At 50.4% G+C, this 9,827-nt stretch overlaps 1 protein-coding gene across 1 annotated transcript; it reads right to left on the bottom strand.

Annotated features, from left to right (window-relative positions):
- Positions 1–213: 213 nt before the first annotated feature.
- Ptgr3 (prostaglandin reductase 3) lies at positions 214–7,841 on the bottom strand. Its single transcript, XM_051163820.1, has 2 exons — positions 7,556–7,841; positions 214–1,520 (listed from the first exon to the last, which is right to left on the bottom strand). The coding sequence occupies exons 1-2, from the start codon at positions 7,762–7,764 to the stop codon at positions 596–598; spliced, it is 1,134 nt and encodes a 377-aa protein (XP_051019777.1). The 5' UTR covers positions 7,765–7,841; the 3' UTR covers positions 214–595.
- Between the last annotated feature and the right edge of the window lie 1,986 nt (positions 7,842–9,827).

Raw genomic sequence — 9,827 nt, 5'->3', positions numbered from 1 at the left:
GAATCTGAATTCAAGCCATCAAACAGTAGATACGTCCAGTAAGACATATCTGTTTGCTGAATCACTTTTCCAATAACTTAACAAGATTAAAGTTGGGAGAATTCTCTCCCAAATATCTGTTTAGATAGTCGGCTAGTGATTTACAGGACAAAAGGCTCCTCACTAAGCAGAAGGGCCAGTAAGAGTAAAAGGCTGACTGGAGCTGAATTCTCACCTGTTATGTACTTAGCACAAGTACTGCGGCTTTTAAAGCGAAGGAGGCGTAGTGAGCTAGCTATCTGAAGTCTGATTTTAAAAATCTCATTGGGCTGGGGACATACTGACTCGATCAGGTCTCACATCAGGAATTAATTTACTTCCCTGGAACAATAAAATCTGGAATGAGACCGTCCATGACTAAAGAATCGAATGTAAACGTTTTACCTCTTAGCTACAGAGAGAGGTTTTATTGAGGCACATTATTTTTATCAAGGGGGGAGGGCAGGAAATTCATCAACACTATACTTTTGTTTTAAAAACTATTACATTCATTCTAAGGCTCAGAGAGTTCACTTTCTTTCCTCTTTGGTTTATGCCACTGTCCCCTTGTCCCTTGTCACAGCTTACTGCTGGCACAGTGTGGCAATTCAACAACAAGTTTCCCAATATTTTTCCTGGTGTACATATAGTCAACAGCCCGGAATATGGATTCAAGGCCAGTGAACCTTCCCTCTGGAGTCAGGTGTCCCAGGTCCACCTCACACACTAGGTCCCCTTGCGTATACAGCGCCAGCAAGTGTTCCATGGCAGCCTGGTACTTGGAGAAGTAGTGGTTCAGAAAGAACCCCTGGAGGCTGGCTGACTTCCTCAGGAGCTTGGCCGGCAGGGCTCCAGCTTTTACTGGTGAAAGTCCCGTAGGGCTCTGGTAGCCAGAGATAAACCCAATTACCAGCAAGCGCCCTTTGGTGGCCAGAGCATCCACAGCCAGGTCAAACATGGCTCCCCCAACAGACTCATAGACTACATCGACACCTTCAGGGTACTCTCGCTTGAGTACCTCCTCCACAGGCTCCGTTCTGTAGTTGATGGGACGATCACACCCAACAGATTTCAGGAAAGCTGCCTTTTCCTCGGAGGAGCAGGTTCCGATGACATGACACCTGGCCATCTTTGAAAGTTGTACGGCAAACTGGCCTGTGCCCCCGGCAGCTGCGGTTACAAGAACTTTCTTTCCTTCTGACAGCTCCCCAAGCTCTTTCAGGCTGATGTACGCAGTGGTGCCACTAACCAGCAGGGTGAGATACTCGGGTTTCACTGAAGGCACAGCTGTGGCAATGCTAGCAGGCACCACTGTATACTCGGCAAAGGAACCTGGAGCCGCATAAGCCACAGCCTGGCCCACTGTGTACCTAGCACTAGCCGAGAGGCCTAAGGCCACCACCTCACCAATCCCTTCAAAACCTATGTCGAAGGGGGGCTTTACAGATGGGTCATAGCGGCCCGCTGCGTAGTTGATGTCAGATGCGTTGATACCAACGTATCTAGAAGAAAACAAACAGATGTATTAAGATTTCTTTGTTAAAGGCCTTCATATTCTGCTTAGGGAAAAAGGTGTTTCTAACCTCAATATGAAAGAGCTCCTAAACTATAGCACTTGACAGACTGCAGGAAAATGTTTCTTGCTACTTAGCTGGGGGGGGGGGGGGTGGGGGGGTAAGGAATTCCAACATGTATTGGAGTTTTGGCAGATTTTATTCCTTTATAGTTTAGGAATAATTTCATATTATTTTAATCAGCAAGTAATATATTTGTATTTCCTGTGCCACTAACTTCCATCCTCTTTCAAAAGGATGAAGGAAAAAAACAAAAAATAAAACAAAGCAAAACAAAACAACAAAAAAGGCAAGCCAGGAGGCCCTCACTGTACACAAAGTTCACTGGGGCTCTGAGTTGTAAATTAATTAGTTTCTTAACAGAGATGTTAAAAACAACAGTGGGATAAAATATACCCGAAGAAGCACACTTGTATTGATTCTGGCAACAATTTAACACTTCAGATAATAATAGTAATGACAATGATATTATTAAAGATTGATGGGCTGGCAAGGTCATCCTTGCGACATGGTCCTGCCCCAGTTGTTTGAAACGCCGCAGCAGATTTTCTCTCTGATGTAACTATGCCCAGCATGAACATATGCATTTTGATTAATTGAACAAAAACTGGGGAGAATGATTTTTATGCAGCATTCAGCATTTTACAGCCTCTTTCAGATGAAAAGGGAAGCAAGCCCTCACTGTATTTTCCTCAACAAGAAGCAGAGACACAGCCTGATTAATAGCAGATGGCTGGTTTCCTTTTTGTATCCAGGCTCACATTAGCTGTAAGGCCAGTATTTTACCGGCTTTTCTTTGTACCCCAGTATACCCCATAACAAAAATATCTCCATATTGTAGTGGTGGCCATCTCCTGTGGCTGTGGGGGGTGCTCTAACACATAAGGACTCTAAAAATGCCACTTCCTCTGTAAGAAAGCAAAAAGATGCTAGGAGAAAATTCGCAAAGAATTCACTTTTAATTTAATGAACCCAAGCTATCCAGTGTAGAGGCATGCTTTCACTGTCTGTAGATAATACCTAATACTTCCGAGTGGTTCCTCACAAGTATTCTGCCATAAAGAAAGATCTTTTTAGATTGTGGAAATATGGAAGCTTGAAACAGTTTCTTCCACCAAGTTGCTTTCAGAAGCTAGCTTACCATGGCTCCAATAATTCCATAAATTCAGCTTTCTGGACTCACAGATACAGCACAATAACAAGAAGTGGAGAAAAGTAGTTTTGCTATTTTTTTTTTTCTTTTCTTTTCTTCTTCATTTTTTGTTTTTGTTTTCTAAGACAGGGTTTCTCTGTGTAACAGCCCTGGCTGTCCTGGACTCACTTTGTAGACCAGGTTGACCAATATTCTACTTTTTTGGAGAAGGGGTTGGGGGGTTTCCTCTTATCATTCTGTGGTATTTCTCCAGACCTGACCCTTATGGAAAGGGGTGGTTCCCTAGATCTCGAGTCCCTGGGTCCCTGGGCCAGCCCACTAGAGCCAGGCTGCAGGGCTTTCACTGGGAAAGCCAATTCCAGAAGAGAAGCTGGCTGTGGTGGAAGAGACCTGCAGGCAGGTTTGGGGATCAGAGACCTACAGCTAGTCCGGCATCATAGTTAATCCTTCATGTTTCCCTCCAGGCTACCTGGTTTCTCAAGGTCCACAGGGGCCGTTCTCCCGGCTCCTAAAGAGGCCATGGGCAGCTAGGCCTAGTGCTGTGGTCCAGGGGGTAGGGCGCGGTGGGTAGGATGGGGGACTGAAATGCCAAGTCCCATCCCAGAGCACCCCTCCTTCCCCGAGGTTTGCCTTTTCCCTGGAAGAGCTGGAGACCTATCAGGGCACACTGGCAGAGCAGCGCGGGCAGCTGAGGCCAAGTTTGGACCAAGTTTGGAGCGGGTTAGAGTGTTGGCTCTCTGCGGGAGCTGGAGGGGTTGCTAATGGCCAGCAGAGGTTTGGGCTGGAAACACCAGAGCAACCATTGTGCCAATCAGCAGCAGGCGCTGGCGAGGTGGTGCTAACCTGAGAGCCTGAGAGCCTTTTCCCCTAGGCACTCAGCCTGGGCCAGAAAGCTCTGCACCACACTGGGGAGTTGCTTCAGGGTTGGTCTGTGTTGGGAACCACGGCCGGGGAGGGAGGGGGGGAGGCTTTCATCAGTGACCCCACATCCGAGAGCAAGAGAAAAGGGCTGCTGGCCTTCTGGGCCCTCGGACATGTTCTTCAGAGTACCAGAAAAGCTATGCAGAGCAAAACCTGCCATATCATGACCTTGACCTGAATGTAAATGTACCTCCATTCACTGCCCCCCCACCCCGCCTTCGCGCCACTTCAAACCTATCCTAGTGTGTGTGTGGGGCGGGAGGGGAGCAGTTCCAACTCTGCCTACAGCCTGTATTCTGGTCCCCGTGTGCGGGGGGAATCCCTAACTCTACCTGGTACCTCCTCCTGACTGTGTCCCTGCCGCCTTGGTGGGGACCTGCCACCGAGCTGGACACACATTGGTCCTCACTTGGGCTTTATTAGAATAGGTGCAAGACTTTTGCTCCTCAAGAAACAAGTTCAAGGAAATCGGGCTCAAAGAGGAAGAGGAGGGTAGAAAGGAAATTGAAGGCGGGGGCGGGGGGGGGGGGGAAAGAGCCAGGAAAGATGCACTGGCGCACTTGGAGACTCTCTCTGTCTGTACCCACTCCCCTTTAATGGAAAATGTGTGCCAGTAATGACTGCAGGACTTCGGCAATTCGAGAGGAGGATACACTGTGGAAAACGAAGTCCAGACACCCCACGAAAAATAAATGAGGCCACAGCAGGCGTTCCCCAAATCTATGCCCTTTTAAAGCCACTTGGTTATTTACGACAGAAAGTGGGGAAATCCTCCGGTACATTTATCATAGAATAAGGTGAGGGGAACAAACCGCAAACAGAAAAAACTTGGACCACAGGAAGAGCCTTGAAAACTGGGAGACAAAACAAACTCATCTAAGCCAGACTTCCCTTGAAAAACAAAAAACATAGAGGGTGGGGCAGGCGGTGGAGAAGGAGGAGGAGGAGGAGGAAGAGGAGGAGGAGAAGAAGAAAAGTTGGTGTGTGTGTGTTCGTCAGCACACGGGAGTATCTCGGCTTGGAGAGTGAGCAGAAATATTTTACCCTCCTGTGAGCAACAAACCGTTTATCACAATGCCTCCCCTCCCCCACCACTCACCACCATTTCTACAAACTCTTCGCATTATCTTACACTTGAGCAGAAAATCGTTAGGAATATTTGGAAATGAAAAGTAATCTGTCACTCTCAGGAAAAAGTCAAAAATAGTACACAAGTGGACTTGACCAGTGGTATCTGTCTCTTTTTTCTTTTCCTAGGGCTGGGCTGAGGGCGGGTGGGTGGGAGGAAGAAACAAATTCCAAATTCCGGGATGTGGATGCACGGGACAGTAAGGTGCTGGCCGATAAAGGAACATCAATTACTTATTCAGGAGGGGTTCTGTGCACTCCTCCGCACACTTTTTCCTCAGCTGTAAACTTCACTGCCCTGAATCCATGCCTAGCATGTGCTGCCTTTCCTGTGAATGAAGGGATGCGTTTTGTTAACTGGGATGAGGTGTGGGGAAAGTTCACTGAAGAAAACTTAGAGGATTGGGCACAACTAAAATCTCCAAACAAATGAATTTGGGCTTACTTCACTCATTCCAGGGGAGATTTTTGTTATGCTAAAACAAAACAAAACAAAAAAACAAACAAGAAACCGAGAAGTGTCTGAATAAAAATTTTAATGCTATTAGCACTAGTTAGGAGGATATTGGCCCTGGGTTCAAATGAACTAACTTGCGGTTAATAATTAAATTCTGCTCCTTAAAAGAAAATAAAACTGGAAGAACATTGACACTGTTCATAAGAATAAAGGACCTGCCTACAGCTGAGTGCTGGACTTTGTGACTGACCAGCACCTGAAGAGGCAAAGAGTCTTCCCGCTTCCAAATCACAAACTGGCTTCTTTTCCCCCCTGAGGCTTCAAGGTAGAGTTCAAGTTGTTCGCATAAAACACTTTGTATCAAAGGGATTCTAGGCAGACCTGGGAGCAAAATAGAGCCGTGGATTTTTAAAACAACCCCAAGAGCTACATTTTCCAAAACGGGACTCTACTCTCCTGCAATCTGATTTCAGAGATCCAAGAAGCATCCAATTGCAGACCAAACAAGAGGAAGGGGCATCCGTGGGGTGCTGCCAGGGGACTTTCGGAGAAGAGAAAAGGGAACCGGCTAGAGCGAATGAGCTTTGAGAGAGGGGAGCGGGAAAGATTTCCAAGAACGTAAACTCAAGGGTGAGAGGCCCCTAGACTCTCATAGGCTCAGGGAGTGGGGGGGGGGGGGGGGGGGTATCCCAGCTCGATGTCGCCTGCTCCCACTTCACACCTTCTCTCAGCCTGTCCCCTTGTGGCACCCCCTCCACATTTCACACCTGTTTCAACGAGGGATTTTATGTAAGCAGTTTGTGTGTGTGTGTTTATTAGTGTTTACAGTCAACACTATATAAATCACGACAATAAAAGAAAATGAAAGCCCAGCATGGAACTTTTTTTTTTTTAAATCTCCGACGACATAGTTTGCTTAGAAAGCTTTTGAGTATCTTCTCACCTCGTCTTCTGACAAATCACTGGTGTGCTCTGGCTGCTGTTCTTTGTGAACACAAGCTCAAGCTCTTTCAGTTTGGCAGGCTCAAATTTTTATTCCCCACAGCCTCAGCGTTCCACCACACAATGAGGCAATCCTCTGCGCCCAGCGCGCAGCCACCGCAAGCATATTAGGGACATACATACGCCACCCTTCAGGGAACTCTCCACCCACTCACCTCACTCAATCCCACCCACTGCTTGCTAAGGTTCCAACAGGTTTGCCAAAGTTTCACAATCAGAATCCTTCATTCCCAAAGTCTTGTTTGGAAGGCAAATACTGGAATCTTTAAACTGGACTGCTTGAACTAATCTTTGCACCCAGCAGCTCTGGTAGGTAATTTTTTTTTTCCAGGGGACCTAGAATACTTTCTGGTACCGAATGTACAGCTTGGATACAAACAGAAGTATTTACTTCGCCTCCATAATTCTATCCAACTTCCAACACACTATCCTGGGACCTTCCGAATGGAACCCAGCAGGTGAAAGGGCAGAGGTGACCCCACCCATGGTCCAGCGGTGAAAGGACGCACCCAGCAGCCCTCAGTGTGCTATGGCCTGCACTGAGCACCTTGAGGTCCACACTTCCTCTGCTTCACCACTTACTAAAGATTAGTAATATGTGGAAAGTCATTAAGGTGGGAAGCCTGCGGTAGAACAGGAGGTCAGGCAAGTGCCACCCAAACGTCTGCAATGCATTTAGGCAAATGCAGCCATGCTCCCGCCCAACCCTGGCCCGACTGCCGGGTGCACGCCTCCGTTTTGCACTCAGGGGACAGAGTATAGTCGAATGGCATTGACAACACGCAGACTAGGTGCACAGCAACACGCCCAAGGACAGAGTCCACCAATACCAGATGGAGGAGACAGGAAAAAGCAAACCCAACGTAGGCCCCCTTCCTCCAAAGCACGTTTACCTAAACGTCGCAGTGTGTGTCCAGGTTGTTGCTGCTCCACTAAAAATTATGGCAATGCAGGAACCGTGGGTGCGCGCGGGTGGGCCGGGTGGGGAGCCTCCCTTTCTGGGTCCCGTCGTTTTTATTTAGGGAGCGGGAAGGGGGAGGAGGGACGGCTGGGGGAGGGGGGAATCCCAAATTAAAATAACCCCCAGATAAGAGGACGTTTGGTGGCACCGGGTATTCACACCAGCAAGTCACATTACATTCGCCTTCGCCAGATGGCGGCGGGTTCAACTTCCTGGGATTTCGCAAAGTCAGGCTGTGCGCCGAAGCGCGCGCCGCAGTGTGGGCAAGCGGGAGACCCGGGACAGCCGGGAGCCCAGCTGCGCGGGCTGGGGACCGGGACGGGGTCGCGCGCCGGGCTCACCGGTTCCGGACGAGGAGGTCTCCGTCCCCGGGGAGCGGCACTGGGCAGTCCCGGCGCAGGGTGACGGCCTCGTGGAAGTTAGGGCTCAGCCGGGTCACCACCAGCTTCTGCATGGTTCGGGGGATGGCAGAGCCCTGGAAGTCCAGGAAGTGACGGGAGTACGACATGTCCACGATGGCTCGGGCCCCGGCGGCCGTCAGCCTCTGCATAGCCGGCGATCGGCTCCGCCCGCTCCTGCGCCTACGCTGGCCGGGGTCGCGCCCAGTCCCGGCCGCTTGGCTCCGCTCGGCTCCGCGCGGGCGGGCCCGCCCCTCCTCCGGCCCGCGCCCTCCCCTAGGCTCCCGCCCTCGCCGCCTGGCTCCCGCCCCCGCCCTCCCGCCCCGCTGCACGCCGCAGCCCCCCGCTGAATCCGGGGCGCGCCACCCCAGGATCCCTGTCCGGCCCCGCGGCGGCCGCAGCCGCCGCTCCTTTAATCTTTTTGTTTTGGTTTGAATCCACTGGGCTCACACCGGCCTAGGATCTCCTCCGCCCTCCCCTTTCCTCCCCGGCGCGGGAGAGGCCCCGGATATCCCCACCCTCCCCACGCTCTGCGACGACAGGGTTTGGTTCCTCCACCGGGGGCGGGGGGCGCCAAGCTAAAGGGCCAGCGCCCTGGCGATCGTCGCCGCCGTAGCCCAAGCGTCCCCGAGCGGCACGGCACCCGGCGGCCGGCGCAGGCGCCTCCCCTTCCCGTGCGAAGCGTTCACTTCCTTGCAAGGTGGTACGAATCAACCCCGAGCGCGGCCGGGGCGGCGGGGCACGGCCGGGGCCAGGGCCGGGGCCGGGGCCTGGGCCGGGCGGGGAATCCCGGCCGCTGGTGCGCGCGCACCGGCGCCTTCCTGCGGGCCGAGGGCGCTTGGTGCACTGTGCACCCCGGGCCTAGGCCTCCTTTGCTCCGAGAGCGCCGCTCGCGCCTATGCTCTCTCTCAGTCTGTCCCGTGCAAGTTGCACGAACTAAGCCATTTTATTTATCTTGGCCTAGATTTCGTGTTTTTCCATGGATGTTTTAAGTAGTTCCACAAGACTGTTACAGCTTTCCCACTGGGAGACACACACACATACAGAAGTAGATGGCCGAAGTCCCAGAGCGCAGAAGCGTTTTTTTTAAAGTTCTAGGTGGGGCCCGCAGAGGGGCTTAGCAAAATTGGTGATCTTTGAAGACATCGTCTTCTCACTTATCTAGAAAGATCTATCTTTCTGTCGTGCCAAATCTTAGCTAATTGTGCTCATTGACAAAATAATTGACCTTTTACAATAGAGTCCACATTAAATATTTCCGGACATTTTTGTGTAAGTCCATCTTTAAGTTTGTATTTTAGGTGTGCATTTTAATTAAAAAAATATCTATTGTCTCCCACTTAACCTCCGAGTTCCAGAAATACAAAAGCCACACTGTCCCCCACCAACCAAGTCTAATCCCCCAGACTAAGGGTGCAAAAGTGAAACAGGTATTTTTTTCCCCCTCAAATGTAGGACGTGCTGCGCCCAAGAGTGATTCTGATCCACGTGGGCGCCTGTGTATGCCTGCACACGCGGGGGAGGGGGACTAACAGGTTTAAGAATCTGCAGGAACTGATGTCTGCCTAACTAGACCCAGGACTCAGGGTTCCGCCCGAGATCAGCCAGTGCATTACAACACAGCCCCCTGAATGTCTTCCTGCAACGTGCAATCTTTTATGTTATGCTGTATTAAGATTTCTTTTCTGTGTCATATTGTTTAGCTCCGAAAAAAAATAAAAGAAAACAAAGCAATTAAAAAGATTGACAGGTATGGTTTGTGTGAGACCTATTTGTAATTGTCAGGGTGACGTTGGCGAGAGGAGGAGGAGTAAAAAGTGAGGCAGGAAAGCAGCTCGATGTGTCTGTCTATCAGTTGAGACTGTCTGAAAGCTCTGCGATCCGAATGTGTGTTATATTTCACTGAAAAGAGGAGAGAGGGAGAGCGCATCTCCTCTCTCCCAGGAGTTTGGGGGGGACAGTACACGCTCATCTCGCCCACCCAGTGAATGTCCGTTCTTCATCCCCTCGGTGCACACTCTCCGGGTTGTTGTTGGCTTATATTTTTGGAGGGGGTGTGTGTTTTTTGTGTGTGTGTTTTTCGAAAAAAAAATTTTTTTTTCCTGTTGGAAGATCAAGACCGGCCAAAATCCACGATCAAAATGTGTTTGCATTAGATTTCTCCTCGGAAGAAGCGGCGATCCTGGCGGCCAGGCCCCCCGGGGGGCAGCGCGGG

This window comes from Acomys russatus, chromosome 20, assembly GCF_903995435.1.
Source record: "Acomys russatus chromosome 20, mAcoRus1.1, whole genome shotgun sequence".
In the NCBI taxonomy this organism is placed as follows: domain Eukaryota; kingdom Metazoa; phylum Chordata; class Mammalia; order Rodentia; family Muridae; genus Acomys; species Acomys russatus.
This window is presented reverse-complemented; position numbering and strand designations above follow the sequence as displayed.

Excerpts from the sequence above, each read along its gene's own strand:
- Ptgr3 (XM_051163820.1), bottom strand. The coding sequence starts at position 7,764 with ATGCAGAGGCTGACGGCCGCCGGGGCCCGAGCCATCGTGGACATGTCG. Across the intron at positions 1,521-7,555 it reads GACCTCCTCGTCCGGAACCG|ATACGTTGGTATCAACGCAT; the intron begins GTGAGCCCGGCG and ends GTTTTCTTCTAG.